This window comes from Procambarus clarkii, chromosome 48 (genome assembly GCF_040958095.1).
Source record: "Procambarus clarkii isolate CNS0578487 chromosome 48, FALCON_Pclarkii_2.0, whole genome shotgun sequence".
NCBI lineage: Eukaryota > Metazoa > Arthropoda > Malacostraca > Decapoda > Cambaridae > Procambarus > Procambarus clarkii.
This window is the reverse complement of record NC_091197.1, coordinates 8715105-8734063: the sequence shown is the minus strand read 5'-3', so window position 1 is coordinate 8734063 and position 18959 is coordinate 8715105. Positions and strand designations below refer to the sequence as shown.

Sequence of the window (18959 nt, the reverse complement as noted above, 5' to 3'; positions counted from 1 at the left end):
ACAGCAGCCCGCCTTGCGTTAAGTCACTCATGCTCTAGTGGGTGATTAATGCTGTCATTTACCGGATTCGAATTATGAAGTTATCAACTCCCAACTCTTCTGGTATTGGTCGAGAGGTTCGGGTCGACGTTGAGGAATTATGCACTCGCCTGGCCGACCCCGGCCTGAGTGCCTCATACATAACGGTGAAGGCGAAGGAAAGTGCCGCGTCGGGGAAGTCGATCCCCTCCTGTACCGTGACGTGATGCGTCACTACCCAGTACCCCGCCCCACCCCAGGTGGTGCGTCACTACCCAGTACCCCGCCCCACCCCAGGTGATGCGTCACTACCCAGTACCCCGTCCCACCCCAGGTGGTGCGTCACTACCCAGTACCCCGCCCCACCCCAGGTGGTGCGTCACTACCCAGTACCCCGCCCCACCCCAGGTGATGCGTCACTACCCAGTACCCCGCCCCACCCCAGGTGGTGCGTCACTACCCAGTACCCCGCCCCACCCCAGGTGATGCGTCACTGCCCAGTACCCCGCCCCACCCCAGGTGATGCGTCACTACCCAGTACCCCGCCCCACCCCAGGTGATGCGTCACTACCCAGTACCCCGCCCCACCCCAGGCCAATACATCGCCATCTCCAGGATTGTAGTTTATCGAGTATAAACAACACGTGACATGCCAGATGTACTTTACATCATAGTGGTTGTTTTTTCTGCTTGTGAAGGTTGTCTAGGTTGAGATGTGGAGATAACATCCCCGGTTCCGGTGTCAGGAAGATGCTTATATATTAGTGACTACGGGGAACTGAGGTCTAGTTCTTCATACACTACCTTCTAGTATTGTTGCGTTGTACTTTAGCTATTCTGACATAAGAGTTATTTGTCAAATCTGGCCTTAAAGTTGTAGATGGAGGTGAATTTTTTTTAGTACATTCCACTTGACCGCTCGTTCAGGGTACGAGTATTTACTTAAATTCCTCGGCTTATTTGTGTTACCAGCTTCCACTTGGGTCCTCTTGTCCTACTTTCTCTAGATTTAAATAAGTCGTCCTTGTCTATTCCCCTCAGTATCTTGCATCTGTAATCATGTATCTTGTATTTCTTCTGTATTCTAGGGTTGGGAAACAACCCGTCCTCAGATCAAGTCCATTCCATCCAGCGGTCGACCCCATAGAAGTGTACGAGTATATTATGTCAACAATACACTCACTCCAAACGCTCATTAGCTTAATCAGAGTAGCACAACTCACATTAGCAGTAATGAGAAAACTCATACCTCTTCCCTAATTACAGTTAACATTCCTTCCAACCTATTGGAGGACGATGAGGCGAGGTGTAGTCCAATAATATAAGCAATCAAGAAGCGAGTAATCATCAGGGGGAAGACATCTCCCGTCACGCAGGGTGCAGTCGCACCTCCACAGATCTGAGGTATTACCAGTATCAGCTAATGATACTGGCAATGGCTCAAAAGGACCACCACTTATGGGCTATTCATGCCCGTGCCACCTTTTGGGTGGCTTAATCTTCGTCAATCAATCAATCGAGTAATCATCTTACGGGCTATTCATGCCCGTTCTACCTCTTGGGTGGCTTAATCTTTATCAATCAATCGAGTAATCACCACATACAGCCCCGCTCCTGTGCCAGGTAAGTCCACTACGGGCTCACCATAGCCCGTGCTATTTGCAACTTTTTGTTCCAAGTAGCTGAATCTAAACCAAGAACAACAACGAGTAATCATCTCCAGCAGCTGGACACCCTCACAAATACTGTCAAGCAGTGTCCTCCCCCGCGATAACAGCCTGACGATTAAATACGACCTCACCATACAGTATACATTTAATGAACATAAATTCTACCACTTACGGGCTATTCATGTCAGTGCCACCTCTTGCGTGGCTTAACTTTCATTAATCAATCAGAGTAATCATAAGTATAATTTCCACAGTGATTCAGTTAACTTCAGTACAGATGCTTGGGAGTTACCGCACCTCTTCAACCTCAAGAATGTAGCACTCGGCGTATACAGTTCCAACAGACCCCAAGACGCTTCAGCTACTACACAAAGCAGACAGTAGACTCCGCAGCCCGTCCTCCAAACAAAAACCCGAAAGTGATTCCATGCACCCGCTGTTTATGAATAAAAAACGGTTTACACACGACTCACAATTGATGATGTCCGAAAACATCCGGAACAAGTGCTTCACTGACAAATTTTGTTCGAACCACAACGCTATAAATGCTTCATCCACGTACTACAAATACACAGCCCGTCCTCCAAACAAAGATCCAAAAGTGATCCATCCACCCGCCAAACCCCCTGTTTATGAATGAAAAGCGGTTTACACACGACTCACAACTGCTGACGTTCGAACATATCCGGAACAAGTGCTTCACTGACGAATTTTGTTCGAATCACAACGCTATAAATGCTTCACCCACGTACTACAAATACAAATAATCGCCAACAGAACCTAAACACCTAACCTAACCTATCCTATGCCTATATATACTGTACACAATATGCTAATATGTTATAATATTAATTTATACTAGCGAAAATTCCCGTTTTGAATGAACAGCATGTTAACATTTATGAATGCGTCTGTAGGGTTGACCGCTGAATGTAATGGACTTGAGTCGAGGACGGGTTGAAATACAAATAATCGCCAACAGAACCTAAACATCTAACCTAATCTAACCTATGTCTGTATATGCACAATATGCTAATATATTATAATATTAATTTATATTTGAGAAAATTTCCGTTTTGAATGTAAATGTAAATGTAAAATGAATGCATGTAAAAATTTATTGTTTCGAATTCACCCCAGAATCCTGCTCACGTGGCCCCACAAAGTGAGGTGATTCGATGAAATATCTATGCCCAAGTTTACCACCAAGTGCTGTCGAGTCGTTGGGATTATAGCCTCTGCTACCACATGACTTTTGTACAGTCACGGTGGTCGAGTGGTTAAAGTACCAGGTACGCCAAGGTGCATAGTGCTCGTGGCTGTCTGAGTTCGAATCCTTCTGGGGTTTGGAGTTTTCAGATACATGTAAATAATATGTACATACTAGACCCCGGCCACAGTAAGGAGGAAGCAAGGGTGTGTATAACACGGTGTTCCTCTTTTGGCCCTTAGGCTCTCTGGCTCGCTCTCTCTCTCTCGAATGGCATCAGAAACCATGAATATTTTGAGTATTTGAGCAGGTGTATTACCTTCTCGTCCTATATCTCGGAACTGTTGACTCTGACGCAGAGATGTAAGTTGCTGTGTGTCGACTCTTATTGACCCTGGCGTCTGTTTTGATGTGAGCACGCTGGGGTGTTTGCTTGCTCTAGGCCGGCGTGGCTGGTGGATGTGGGCCAGCGTGGCTGGTGGATGTGGGCCAGCGTGGCTGGTGGATGTGGGCCAGCGTGGCTGGTGGATGTGGGCCAGCGTGGCTGGTGGATGTGGGCCAGCGTGGCTGGTGAATGTAGGCGGTTCATGGTGGTTCATAGCCAGCCGGGCCAAAACTTGGGCACCTTGAGGATGTGTTCTTTACTAACGAAGCTCAAGAAGGTGGGGTGCAGCATTATGATAGTTATACTGTCATAATGGGCGCCTGACAGCTGAGTGGACAGCGCTTCGGATTCGTAGTCCTGAGGTTGGGTTCAATCCACGGTGGAGGCGGAAACAAAAATGGGCAGTTTCTTTCGCCCTGATGGCTCTGTTCACCTAGCAGTAAATAGGTACCTGTGAGTTAGACAGCTGCTACGGGCTGCTTCCTGGGGGTGTAAGGAAAAGGAGGCCTGGTCGAGGACCGGGCCGCGGGGAGGTTAAGCCTCGAAATCATCTCAAGATAACCTCAAGAAGATGCTATCCTTGTTACCTCTGAAGTTGGCCATGTGCTTGTGCCTGCCCATGTTGGGCTCTGGTGGGCGGGGGCGCAGGCTAGTGATTCTGTTTACTTTTATGTTATCTTCTAATCACATTCCTTCTCGGGCTTGTGGGCTGGACGACCAGGCCCAGACTCGAGTCGGACTGTGATGGAAAATCGGGCTCCATATATCTGGCTATAGTAGGCGCAGACCAGGCTTCGTGTTCGAGTCTGCCTACTGATCCCCACCATTCCTCAGCCAATTCCTTGGCAGGGTCTACCTCAAAGTCCTGTGGTAACTACCTCGTGACCTGGAGAGACCTAGTCTATAATGGTTACAACAGCGACTTTTGCCGCGCCTTCCCTCTCTTTACTGGCGGTCCACGGCGCTGTCCTCGCAATTTCCCTCAACCACGCTAGGGGGGTAGAAATAGCCTAAGCTACTCTATCCCTTTGAGATGTATTTATTGCTTATCTCAATAAACATACTTGAACTTGAACTCAACCACGCTAAGTATCATGATCTGTTGGCCCCGCTTTATGACCTAAATATTTTGCTGTATGCCATGATGACCATACCCGCCCTGGTTATTGGTACATACGGACACCTTCTCTTCCCTCCAACTTTTGTTGTGGTGCTCTACTGCTCTCTTCATCTGGAACAATATTCCATTTGTTCCCCGTTAATTTTCAGTCAAACGTTCATTCATCTCCCTCTCACATAAATGGAATTCCGTTTGTTTCATTTATCTTTCTCCGCGTGTTCCTACTTATCTTCCCAATCTTAAACACCTTCTAACGTATACGATTTTGGGATACAAGCACAAAATATAGCATCACAGATCAGTCTGCTACCTCGAAGAACTTCACCTGCTTGAGCAACCCTGTGAGCACAAGCCTGTAGAGCTTATCCTCCCTGGGAGGATGACTCATGCACGATTATTATCAATAAGATGACAACGAAAAGTTCAACATGATACCACAAGATATAAGGCACAAGTATCTTGGGGAAATTTATAAAGAAGCCGGAAATGAATTAGATCAAATCTACACTGATGGGTCATCTAATCCTGTCAATGACAGGGCTGGTGCAGCACATACTGTAATTAGGAATAATGCCTTTCAACGCAGAAATGAAGAAAAAGCATGTACTGAGAACTATGCCTCTTCAGCGCAAGTAGAGCTAACTGCCATTGTTTTGGCGTTAAGATTCCTCGAACGAAACACTAACGGTGCAGTGATCTGCACTTATTCAAAAGCAGCGCTACAAAGCCTTAGTAAAAATCTTGAAAGAAAAACCTTGTGATAGTCGTTGAAATCAAGAGAGCTGTGAGAAAAAATACTACTCTGGTACCAATGTGCTAATGTGGTACCAATTTTTATGAAAGGAGATAGATCGCTTGCGTCAAACTATCGGCCAATAACAGATTTAGAAACCTGTCATATGATTCCGCTACTCGTATATTTATATAGACCTGGCGTGGAGAGTCACTGAAGACTTCCAAGACAGTCACCCTTTCCTGATCCTTGCGTCCCTCTTTTCCTTCCACACACACGTCTTTCTCTCGGTGGTGATTTGATACAGCGGACTGGAATCTTGTCACTCTCCGTGCTGCTCTTCCTTACCCATCTGCTCTCTCCCCCTCACAACTTCCTTTTTCATGACACCTTATTAGGCGCTGCCCTCTGGTCCCCGTTATGCCTCCCAAGGCATGAAGAAGTGCGTTCCTTGGTTAAATTCAGACTGTGCATGGGCTGTACACTAAATGTGTGCAGCCTGGAAAAGGCAAAGATGCTGGAAAGCATCTGAATCTTTAATCCTGTTTTGGAAGGCAAGTGTATGCATCCATATAGCTGAACGTGACGGCTGGAAATCATTCGTCTCCACCATTATTGTTGACATCCCTTCTCCCCTTGTCTATAAGAAACCCTGTAGGATTGCAGGTAAATTTTATCCAGACCTGTTCCGTCTCGGCAGTTCTGGTGTAGTTCGCAAATAAACTGGGTTTGCACTTTTCAACCCTTAGTTCCGGAACTTATCTTCCTCCCACTTTCCTTACTCACAAGCCCTTTCTTGAATCGAGCCCCTTGGATTTTCACACTCCTCCACCTCCCTTAATCTCTTCACTCCCGTCTGCCCTGCCCCCTTTGCAATTATTTGACAGCAGGCTCAGACAATATTCACCGAGAGGCTCCATCATCATCTTCTGTGCACCTTGTAGTATTTGCTGCATATCTATAACTAAATTTAGAAGACGATTTTGGTCCCCCGAGATTGGCTCGAGATGGTTATTCTTCTGAATAAGGGAACTATATCAAGGGATTTTTGTCCCTTTCTCCCTGACAAGTTGTCTGCATTTTTTTAATACATGGTTACTGCAAATCTCGTGTGGTTCCTGCAACATCATCGCTCCCTCTTTCCCTCTCAATTTTGCTTTTGCAAGTCATGGCACAAATTTTCTTAATGGATTTTGAGGTCTATATTTGTACTGTGTTTGCTGCAAATTACTGTTTTTAGTTTATCTTTTACCAGGTAAAGGCATATAATGCTACCCGAGTATCCCCGTCTGTATTAGGATTATATCAATCTCTTGGAGTTGATCTTTGACACTTGTTTGTCTTGCTCATCAAGTTGAGTGCTCAAAGGCCCTTACCTTACTTGGTCTTTTCTCATACTTTCTTGGAAGCTGAGAGATGCACACTCCTCTAGATAGCACAAGGGAGGATTGTAAATAAACTTGATTGTGAGCCCCACATATTCCTCTGCTTCTCCCTCGACCCTTCATCTTCATGTTCTGCACCACACTGGGTTATGTCTCAGATCTATTGTCTTTTGTTCATCCCTTACCTAAAGTTTGAATGCATAAACTGGCATCCTGTCTCTACAGGATCGTTCATTCCTTCGCTACCTTACATGGTCTCTAATATCCCCCTCCTGCTTAGGCCTTCCTTTGACCACTACCCCTCGGGAGTACTGTATATGTTTCCTCTCATTGCAATCTTTTTCCTGCTTCACCTGCAAACTTCTGTATACTACATTCGTCCAAACATATATATCTTTTACTACTATCTGTGTTTATTGTCACTAAAACTGACTTAACAATGCAACATTACAAGCTGTTAGCTCTTGGATCACACCTTTCTAACCATTGTTCGATAAATATTCTCATGGCTTTGGAATCTTTTTCAACTCTTTGCAACCTGTGGTCGAAGTGCAATACTGGCCGTTTCTTATCTCTAAACCTGTTTATCAGCATGCTCTGGTTGTGGGCAACACCTGGCTGTGGACATTCTGGGCGTGCCCTGTTCAGATGTAGGGCGTGCCCTATTTAAAAGCGTACCCTGTTTATGGGTGTGCTCTGTGCGCAAGCGTCCGGTTTGCAGGTGTACCCCGTTCTCTGATGTGTAGGGCATGCCCTGTTATTTGGAGTGCAGGGTACGCCCCTGTTCTTTGGCATGCAGGGTGTACCCTGTTCTCTGGCGTGCAGGGCATGCCCTGTTCGCTGGCATACAGAGCATGCACTCCTTGCTGACGTGCAGGGCATGCCCTGTTTGCGACCGTGCCGTGTTCACAGACATGCAGGGGTGTCCTGTTTGCTGGAATGCAGAACATGCTTATTCCCGGAAAGGGCACTCCTTGCACATCTACGGATAGGGCATGCCCTGAATGCCTGTGAACAGAACAGGGCACACCCTGTTTATGGGAATGCATGTGTGCCCTGGTCAGATGGGTGTGCATGCCTTAATTGTGGCACAGTGCTTGTGCAGCACAGGCAACCTGACAGGGATAAATAACACTAACTTGTATAACATAACTTTTACTTTTGTGTAAAAAAAATATTTAAACCTCATACTGTACAAGTTAACCATAAAATTCCATCTAATGTCAGTTAACAATGTTTGTTTTGTAAGTAATATTAAGAAACTCTTGAGTAAAAGTGAAACAATGTTGCCACCTTTGTCTATCACTGTGACATTTGTTTTCTCACCAAATACTGTACATTGCCAATATTTACAATTTAGGTACAGACCAAGATAAATGGCCTTTCGTATTAAAAATACATTAAACTGACTTTACAGAAAGTCGATCCAAATTGAATGACAATTAAGAAGATAGGGTGGGGAAGGGGGGGGGGGGGTTGTAAACAATAGGTAGAAGTCAAATTATGATTGATATTAGAGAACACTAAGATTTTTTTGAATTTGCTAAATACATAGCTATTTTTTCCATATAGTCCATTAAAAAAACAACACACATGGCAGGAATAATGGAGGGGCTAGGTCAAATATTTCCCCCTCGGTGCAAGTTAGAAACATTCCTTGTGTGGGGTAATGGATAATTTCAGATACAAGTCGCGTCAATGAGTGCATTTGGGGGGAATATTACATCTGGTAAATATAATGTAAATCAGGTTAAAAGCACTGCATTCTATAGGAACATACATTCATTGTGTGTTCTGTTAGCCAAGCTCTTAAATGACTCAATAAAAAGGATTCATTCCACTATGCATGGAAGCATCTAGCTAGGTTTGATATCCTAAGGCAATATATTGCTTGAGTTATACGGTCACTGTTGAACCTGTTACATAACCAAAAGTCCTCACTGGACGTAAAACCACAGGATCCCTGTATTCCACGCATCACAACTGCAGGTCATATAAACATGATTATAAAAAAAAACTACTTTCCACCTTACTGTTTAAAACCAACACACACTAGCTTGCTAAAAAGTCTCGTCACTGCATTCGCCAGTTTCGTGTCCAAACACTGAAATGGACAAAGATATAAACATTGTAAAAGGCAAAAATTACATACTGTAGTTTTAATGAAAAATGAGAACTACATTGTAAACCTTGTTAATTACATAGACTAGATGTGCAAGCTAAAATTCCATTCAAATAATTGTAATGGAATACTGTAGTTCTTAAAAGTTTTAATATGATTTTCTCATGCATATTGGCAGATTTAAAGATAAGTATTCTCACAATTTAACAAATTTACATAATTTATTAGAATTATTAGATGTCTTTTATACATTACCTTCACATGTATCACAGTAGGGTCTAATGGTGCCTCTCTGGCCGTGGTGAAGGGAAGGAGGAGGAGAATCCGAGGAAGCCTGTTTGGGGCAGTCTTCCGTGTCATGGGCATCAAAACAGTCACATATATCACAGTACATCCTCGGTGCTACTAAATGACTAATTCCATTCCTATTAAAAACAGAGTATGATGTTACTTAGGAGCAATTTTAATGGCATTAAATTTTTATTAGGGAATACCCACAAAAATCATCATCTATATAGATATGCCAAAATCTTTGCATATTTTGCTGGGCCAAATTCAGTCAATGATATACAATATCATTATTAGCTGCAGACAATTTTTTTTTTTATACAGGTCGGACAGGAGTAGATACCCTCTGATCCCTGTTAGCAAGCCGAGAGCTTTTTCCCCTTCCCATACCTTATGGTAAGCCTTACCCTACAAGTTTTCTCCAAAAACACAACCCATCAATCAGTTTTACTCTCAGGTCCCTAATTACAACTGGTTGTGCATGAGGCAAACAGTTATGCAGTGGTTCCCAGTCAATCCTCCCCAGGGTTTGCCACAGGGCGAGTGTGTGTGTGTGTGTGTGTGTGTGTGTGTGTGTGTGTGTGTGTGTGTGTGTGTGTGTGTGTGTGTGTGTGTGTGTGTGTGTGTGTGTGTGTGTGTGTGTATCCTATTCATTATTGTATCACCAAGTGAACTTGAAAAAAATAAGGATCAAATATGCTCCTCCTTTGATCACCAATTTACATGATAATAAAAAAACAAGAGAGCACATGCATGATCTCTGCTAGAAAAGTACAAACATGCATTACCAAACTGATTAGTCAAACTGTAATATTAAAAAGTTAACAAAGTGCATAATATCAAATTACAAATCTCACCCCGAGCCATATATTCACTACAAAACCATATAAATTAAACCATACACACTAAAAATTGAGGACCAAAAATTAGTAAGGAACTTTTTACAAGCTCAAAACAGAGTTAAACACACATTTGTCACTACTTTAAATGGTATTGATCTCTATGATAAAGGCACCAGAGAAAAAATCTAGGCAGTCAACTCCACTCTTTTAAAATACTCAAACTAGTTGGCATCACCAGTAACAATCAACATAATTGTTGAATACAGCAGTTGTAAGTTCTGCTGCTACTAACAGGAAAGGATAAGTGTTCAACTGTTGAGGAGTATAGATCCAACTTTTCAGCTGGATTGAAAAGCAACTTTTGTGCCCTCAAAATAATGAGGGTACAAAAACATTACGATTGGCACAGAGATTAATTCTCAAGTGACCACAAGATCTGCACAGGCTGGTAGGCAGCCACTATCAGACATGACAAGAGTGGAAACTTGCTTCAGTCAATTCATGAGGCAGACCCAATTTCTTGCATCTGTAAGCACAGAAGACCCTTTACTACAGTAATTGACATAGCACAGAATCTCCACCCTCCGTGCTCTCACTTCCTAGTACCTGCGTCAACAAACGCAAGGTTTCCTAGGTCCAAGACTCAAATGAACAGGAATCCAAAGTTTTCCTGATTAGTACAACTAATCGGGAAAACTCACTTGTTAAAGAGCCATGAAGCGCTTTAACAAGGATCAGTGTGAACCAGTATTCTGGAAACAGCCCAACACAATGCATATCCTGATAATGTGTGCCAGACACCACATCCCACAGAAGCAGAACAAACAATGTGGGTAAAGCCTCAGCGGCTCAATAAAGTGCGCTAAAGAAGAGCCCCTGGAAGTCTCGAGCTGAAACTGGGACAGAGAATCTAGAAACCCACCTAATCCATTTCCAGACCAAAGTCTCTGGCTTCACTGAGGAAGGAGGAAGGACCTGCTGCCCCCCAATATGGATCAGAAGGAAAAGCTTGACTACCAGCAGAGAAGGCCTTCAACTCCCTTGTTTCCACCTATATGATCTCTATCTCTTTCTCCTCTGCTTTGCTTGATTGTATTTTATATTTCACTTTACTAATATGTTGACTGATATGAGAAACAGTCAGTCAGAATGTGAAGTGATCCTGGTCTGGGAAATGTGAGCTATGCATGGTCTAGAACACTGGTTCCCAAACTGAGGGCCATGACCCCCTGGGGGTCTTTTTGCAATATGTAGGGGGCCATAAGTTGGGGCAGTGACCAGGTTATGATACCAGAGGATACCAGAGGGGGGTCTTTACTGAGTGTAGGGGCCATTAATAAGGATGCTATATGAAAAAGTGTAATAATCAAAGAGAGTTTGGGAACTGCTCATCTAGAAGGTCTGGCGGACAAGTGAACAAGTGTGTAACGAGCCCTCATTAGGTGGTTACTTGTGATGCCAAGTTGGGGTTCAATAAGGCTTTGATTCTTTATGAATGTACTTGTCACTCATTCTGGGCTGTACTCTTACTTTTCTCCCAAGTCTTTCATGCACTCTTAATGACCATGCAAGGACATGTAAAAAAAGATTCCTGTGGTACCAGAATGATTCAGCAAATGCTTACCTTAGAAAGCAAAAGCATAACAGTTATAAAAAAAAATATACAAAATGCCAAAAATTATAAGGTATCCCTACTAGGGATACAAAATTAATCATAGATGTAAAATAATCAATAAATGGGGGTAAAATAAGTGAGTGTCTGCCCATCAATCCACTTTTAACACTTTCACGGCCTGATGATGCATTATGTGGCATAAAACCAAAGCTCGCAGAGTGGGCGATGACGCAAACGTCGTCATGCAATAATTTTTGCTTAAGTCTTATTATTAAGTATAAACATTGTGAATGAAAGCGTTTAACATTGGGATGTGTGCTCATCGGCAATGCTTGGCCTACCTTCCGGTGCGATGCGGGTGGCCCACCGGGCCAGAGAGAGTGTTAATAAGCTTTTAAATCACTTTGGAAACTTTATATATGTAAAGATTTTCTATTTCAGGATCACTTAAACTAAATGTGAAGCAATTGTGTAAATTTCTTAGTATTTTATGAAATAAAAATGAAAAAAATACAAAATATACATACATATTAGCCTTGGTGTCGTCAGATACATTTCCGAGCTCAAAAATCTCAATGCGGGTTCTAAGTTCATCGTTTTTCCTCTGCATATCTACAATTACAGTGTTCAGGAAATTAACTTGTCCCTCAAACTGATCCTTTTCTTCCTTTATTTGCTTTATGAAGCTATCTGTAAAGCAAAATATTAAGGTTTGCATTTTGAAATCACATGACAGTTATATAACCTCCTATTATTACTTGTCTTCCTGACAAGCATATTGAGTGTACCACGGCACAAGTAATAACTTTGCGAGATGTATCAATTGAATGAGAGCGATTAGTAGGACTATGCCTTTATATATGTTTATGATCCGCTCAACAAAGCATTATGTACTGTAGATGAAACTTGTACACACATTATCAAAACTAGATCATTATGGTTCTAAAACTCTCGTATGCACTGTACCTGAATCATTATTGCTGATCTCTGTTGATGCTACTTGAACCCGCAAATCGACTATTTTGCTTTCAAGTCTACGTTTCTCTGTTTCAAGGAGATTGATTTTTGCCCGAAGAATGCCTGCAGCTTCTGCAGCAGCGTTAGCCTCCTCCATTTTTCTAGTTGTTTCAACCATCTCTGTCTTGAGGACAGACAGCTGATCTTGTAGACTCACCACTTCTTCGACTAGATTAAATTTCTCTACTTCAAATTCACCAATACGTCCCTCGTGGCTGTGATAAAAGAAAATACACACATATAATTACAGTATTGTAACTTTTTTAATTTATGAGAAGCATGAAATCAAATGACAAATTTAAATTGAATACTTTAAACATATAGCACCAACTACCCTAATTAAAACAAATTAGTACTCACTGTATATTTTGCTTTCCCAATAAAATTCAAGACAAATGTAATTCCTAAGAATAAGTAGTAACTGAAAATAATCCGATTAGTACAGTACTTTGAGAATATAAATTATTAACATTGCAGAAAAGAACAATATCTCCACTTTCTGGAATCATTCTTATGAGTATTAAAGATGGTCAAATTAGAGGTGCATCAACACAAATATTTTGACCGATACCGACACTGTCTTGTTCAACAATATCTATGTTTTATATATAAAATTATAAAAAAAAGAATCATGATATCAGTTGAAATTTAACTCTGCCACAAAACATACTGATTCCAAAGATACCAATACCTCAGGACACCTCTAAGTTAAATAATAATGTAAGGTATGACTGTACCTAATGCAGACAATATAACAAAAACATTATGGTACAATCATTGTTTCACTGCAATAAAATGACGACTTCTTCACACATTTCTGTAAAACACAGTAGAACCATCATCTTAAGCAAAGTTATCATTTTTGGTTATTTGCTTCTGCACGAGAAAATTATTGATACCTTTATAATACTTTATAATATTGTGTGTGCTAATTTATTAGTAAGGTTTGTTATGAGAAAAATGATCAGTACCAGAAGTGCTAAAATTAAACCATGCTCATAAGAACATAGAAGTGATGGCAGTAGTGAACAGAAACACAGATAATGTGAAACACCACCACCAATTAGCACCATAAGATTATCTCTAAGTTTCACCCATATTGTTCCAATTCCAGAAACCACCGAGATGACCTAATGCCATAATAACCAAATGATTCAGCTCTCTAATGACGTGTAGTGTAGTGCTCTCATGGCTAGCATTCACAGCCTTAGCTCCAGTAATGGCTTCTCTAGGCTTTCATCTCTAGTGCGAGGTGCTATAAATACTCTACCAAAAAATCCATTCAAGTAAAATAAAACACTGTACAGGTGTATCGAAGTGTGTGTGTGTGCAGACTTGCAGCAGTGGACACTCAGCAAGACAAGCAATGTACTGTACCAGTCTTCGTGTGCACTAACACTCTTTCTCGTCAACAGGAAATAAATGCAACAGGCCACAAAATAACATAGTATGTGTACAATGTCTTGTGAATTAATGATACTGGCTGCACACTCAAATATGTGCAATGAATAAAGTACTGGACTTAGAATTATCAAAGTAAACACTAAACCCATATCACTTTATAGCATTTTGATGCACAGCTTAGTCAAAATATTTTAAATACTATTCTCATCCCTGATATGAGAAACGGATCACTCAACCGAGCAAAAAATCTAGGGACAAGTGTCGTATAAGAATGGGGGGGGTAAGTCTAGTTTTCTTAAAAGAATTAGTAGCAATCTATGAGCAACTGTAAATGACCGGGTCTTAAGGAGTGTACAAGGAATGTCAGGCAGGCATGAGCTGTATGAGGACAGAGATCAACACCATAGAATAGAAAATAACAAATTGGTGAATGATGGACAAAGTTGGGCTCTATGGCAAAAATGTGAATGTTATGTACAAGATGAAAAACTACAATATTGTATATTAAGCAGTCTCCATGGCACAGTGGTAACACATTCGCCCGGCACTTCGCAAGGGAGTTGGCCTGGGTTCGTACCCTGGCCAGGGAAGATTGCCTGGGCGTTAATCCTTAACAGTAGCCTCTGTTCACCCTGCAGTAAATGGATACCTGGGTGTTAAATGATTTCAGGTAAATCAGGTAAATTAGAAACATATACAGTATATATATATATGCTATACATGCACCCACAAACAATATACAATACACACACGCATGCACTTGAACATTCTCAATCAATACAGGAGCTTGCTAAAATGAAGGGCGATGAACCAGGCTACACCTGAGGTTCACCAATATAGACAGATGCACAGGAACTAGAGCACGGTTTCCCTAGGTACGAGCAACCCTTGCATCCTCTTATTCAAGTACCTTATGCAATATACACGAGAGAAGTGAGGAGGAGAATGGGAGGGAATGAGGGCATTCTTGGCTAGAAAACAGTGAAACATTGACTATAATTACAGGTCATCACATGATGTGATGAACTCAAGGCTTGACAATTGAAAATTTTGACAATTTTAAAATTGCCACTTGAAAATTTCACTTGAAAATTCAAGGCCAAAAAACGATTAACGTGAAACTAATTGGTGAATGAACAACATCTAATACAAATATATAAAAGAACATGATTAGTTTAATGTGATAGGGTATTTAATTTTGTTGGGAAGGTTACTTAAGAAAAATATAAAGTCAAGTGATGTAATGAAATGGATTCAAGAACTTGGAAATATGAGATACAAAAAAATGGCTACAGTTTTAGCATGCTAAAATTTTAAAACAATGAAAAAAGAAGCAGAGGTATGACTGTTAAAATGCTTTTAATAAAGTACCACATAAAAGGGTTGGAAAAGCAAGCTGTAATAACTGGGGAGATACTGCACTGAGCAAGGTAGTCTCAAACAAAAAGTAGATCAAACAATTATCAAAAAGGCATCAAGCCTGGAATATTCTGTTACAGAATATTAAACAATTCCTTGGTATCTTTAAGCATGTTAACACTAGAGCAAAACGACTAGTATAGCAATGCCAAAGTCAGTAAGGCTAAGAATGAGAAGAAATATCAGGGTAGAAAAGTTGAAGGTGAGGTCCCACAGGGCTCAGCCCTTGGACCCCAACTCTTCCTGAACTATGTGACTGACTTTCCTGAGGGGGTAAGATCTTCTGTGACAACATCTGCAACGATGCAATCATAATGATCATAATGGTAACGACTGAAGAAAATTGATGAATGATATTACAAGAGAACCTTAAGTTGAGAGGCTAGACTAGAAAGAGCCATAGCTCATCCTGCACAACCACAATAAGGGATGTACACACACACATGCACTCATAACATATCATAAGCCATGGCAGGTCTTCACAATAATTATATTTACTTTCATTAAAAGAGCTAATAACTATCTAAATACTACCTGTATTCAAGCATTTTGTCTCAAACAAGAGAACGTTTCAAATTTTTTTTTTACCCTGCAATGCATTTGAGGGGGATTTCAATGTAAAGAAAAAATATAAATATTTGATATCAGAATAAATGATTACAGTAGTTTTAATACCATAAAATCAACAAAATTTACAAGCTTGTATATTCAAAACCTTAATTCATAAAACAACACATACCTTTTGGTCTATGAAACTATACCTGCTATTCTGTACAGTAACATTAAGCTAATGACTCCAAACATTTACCAAGATGAGGATTTGAGTACAATATATGTACACACACACACAAGCATGCACACTCACAAACATTTACCTCAAGACTAGATAATCCTATGCATCATAAAAACTTGTCTTGGGATATGTGACCATACGACGGTACAGTATTACAATAAGGCACACTGAATGATCACGTCCACAGACGCAAGCCAAATACACAAGCTCTTATAATGTGACTAATGAACTCTAATTGCATTTTGTTTTTTTTAATTTCAAGTTCTACCTTAATTTTGAAGAATCGTGGGAAGACATTGATCATCAGGGATATAGAATAAACTATATATTACAAAGACTGCTAATTCACCTAAACATTTGATGTTTGATTTTAATATTTGCTTGGAAACTCATTGAAGAAAATATTCACCATACAGGTAGCACATAGACATTCCTCTACCTTGACATATTTAAATCAAAGCAACTTAAGAGTAAGCACATCTATAAACTTACAACTGTTAAATTTGACAAATTATTGCACTGTTCCTTTCAACTTTTCAACTCTTCTTTTCAACTTTCATTAATAACAATGTCATTAATGTCGCATACTTTCAGTTTAAATATCGTACAAGCCGATTAAATAATGAAGTACAATTTCCGTGCTGTTAGGAAAAAAAAATAAGAAAAAAATTAATACCCTAATATAACTATTTCAGTCTGTGATAGTCTTGAGAATTTTCTGCTGGCATCATTGTTGTGGTCTGTTCATGAAGTGAGCGAGCTTGAGGTGCGTATCCGAGCCTGTGATACTAACTTGCGTAGAGACAGTAGGCTTGAGTCTATCTGGCTATTGGTGGTATAGAACATTATAGTTAGTATTACTCTAACTTCAAAGCAATGTGCTAACCCTTATTACTAGTAGCAGTATTTAAAACCATGATATATTACTGTATGGATTAGTAACTTCAAACTCTTAGTCTAGCAAAAAAAAATCAATGTTATATTTCAAAAGTAAAATAATTATGGTACAGTAATATCCTAATTATTCTTTGAAAAATAAACACGTTATTTCATGATAAGGCTTCAAAGACATTAAATTACAATAAAAATTTCTTTGCATCCTCTAAATCTAATATAGCAGCTATTTACAGAAACACACAAGCCAGACATTTTTGTGCATGTACTGTCTCTAAGCAGCCTTCAACAGCCCACGAGCAAGAAAGCACTATGCAACCGCATTGATGCCATAGTTTATCTACAAAAAATCCATAATATTTCATCTACAAACCATACTGTATTTCATTATCAGTAAAAAGCAGTCACGATCTCAACTTTAACACAACCACGATAGCATCCAATGCCAGAATTACAAGTAAAGGAACAATTTCAAAGCACCTTTTCTATAAGAGTACTGTAAGAGCTAAATACGGTATCGGTCAAATACTTTATCGGAAATAATTGCTATAATTTTCAGCCTTCACAAATAGCTTTTGTCATGGCAATCAATTTTTACTTCAATCATATTTCTCTGCACTATCAAGGAATTGTACATACATACAGTACACTAAAAAGCCTCTACATAAGTCAAATGGACAATGATACAACATGCAGCATCTCCCACAGAAGCCTTGCACAAGACCTACCCAAGACACCAGGCACTTCTTACCTTACACAAACAAGTCCAGAATACTGGGATCTGATTCTTGACTAGAAAAAGAAAAAAGTGCACCGGAATTCAATAAATCAATACAATTACCTGCATCTATATTCATTAAGATATAACTGCAGAGGTAATTTTATTCTAGGACCAACTGATCAGTCTGTCCATAATGCAACAAATATGCACATACAATTAAATGGAAGAAAAACAACAAAATTATGTAATTAAATTATGCGTAAGTAGCCACAAGGAAAAATAAAATGAAAATTTGAGCACTTCCGTGTATTAACACAACAAGTGCACTTTTTCATAATGTGTTAATACACGAATGTGCTCTTGATTTCTTTTTCACTTTACTAGTGATTATTTATGCATACAATTCAATGTTTATTTGTTGATGAAGGACATTTTAGGCAACACTGGAAAAGCTGGTCCATCCTTTTACTGCAGGTCTTGTGGATGGCTTTCAGTGATGTTTATGCTTTTCAAAATTAGCAGTACATAATGTGATATTAACAATTCTTTCAAGTGCTCATTCTTCTGGGACACTTCTTCCTTGTATTTACACTACACATTGTTAATAGCTAGTAACAACTTGATTGCTACTGGAAATAAAAGCCATATCTATTTCCAATAGGTGCACAAGTAAATATAAAGTCATTATTAAAAATAAGACAAAATAGAGGTGCTAGATATTTATGGATGGATGACCTGTCTTCAAATTCTTGCTATTCAGTAAGACACCTGACGGATGAAAAGTTAATTACCCCCTGCACAACCATCCACCAATACAGTGAGCACACACACCTAACATTCACCAACCGGCTTACTGCATATGCATGCTTGCTCACTATCTTCGGCACAGCATATTGCGATGCATTTTTTTATTCAATGGGATGGACACCAAGGCACACACACAAATTAAAAAGAAAAAGGCTCCACCCAGCCACCCAATATTTCCTGGTGCCAAAATCTGAGAACTACTGTATTCTTAAATCATTATAAAAATTATGTGTTGAATGTAATAAAATGCCTCCTTCTGGTTGAACCTCAGTGGCTTCTTAAAAGTCAGCTGCACTGAAATAGTTTTACATACATAAGTCACATCAGCCCCAGGAGTCCTTAATAGCCTACCAAAGACCTGAGCCATAACCTGGCACCCTCACAAAGGGACAGGGAGCAGGGGGATTCTTTGTGGTCACCCTCACCAAACGAAACATCAAGAAGTAAAACCGACAACTGCAATGTTCACAGAGTCAAAGAAATGAAGGAGCAAAAACTCTACAAATGATCCACCCA

General features: G+C 40.3%; 1 protein-coding gene across 21 annotated transcripts in view; it reads right to left on the bottom strand.

Annotated features, from left to right (window-relative positions):
• Nucleotides 1-7660: 7660 nt before the first annotated feature.
• Nucleotides 7661-18959, bottom strand: part of CLIP-190 (Cytoplasmic linker protein 190) — a 166996-nt gene continuing 155697 nt past the window's right edge. For 19 of the 21 annotated variants that reach the window (XM_045752837.2, XM_045752829.2, XM_045752833.2 and 16 more), the window contains 4 exons: nucleotides 12355-12620; nucleotides 11916-12078; nucleotides 8899-9068; nucleotides 7661-8625 (listed from right to left, as the gene is read on the bottom strand). In XM_045752837.2, coding sequence (XP_045608793.1) covers nucleotides 8582-8625; nucleotides 8899-9068; nucleotides 11916-12078; nucleotides 12355-12620 — 643 coding nt within the window. In that variant the 3' untranslated portion in view covers nucleotides 7661-8581. Of the gene's footprint in view, nucleotides 8626-8898; nucleotides 9069-11915; nucleotides 12079-12354; nucleotides 12621-16697; nucleotides 16848-17666; nucleotides 17708-18959 lie in introns of those variants that run through there. The other 2 variants (XR_011222340.1, XM_045752840.2) reach the window with 2 other exon arrangements.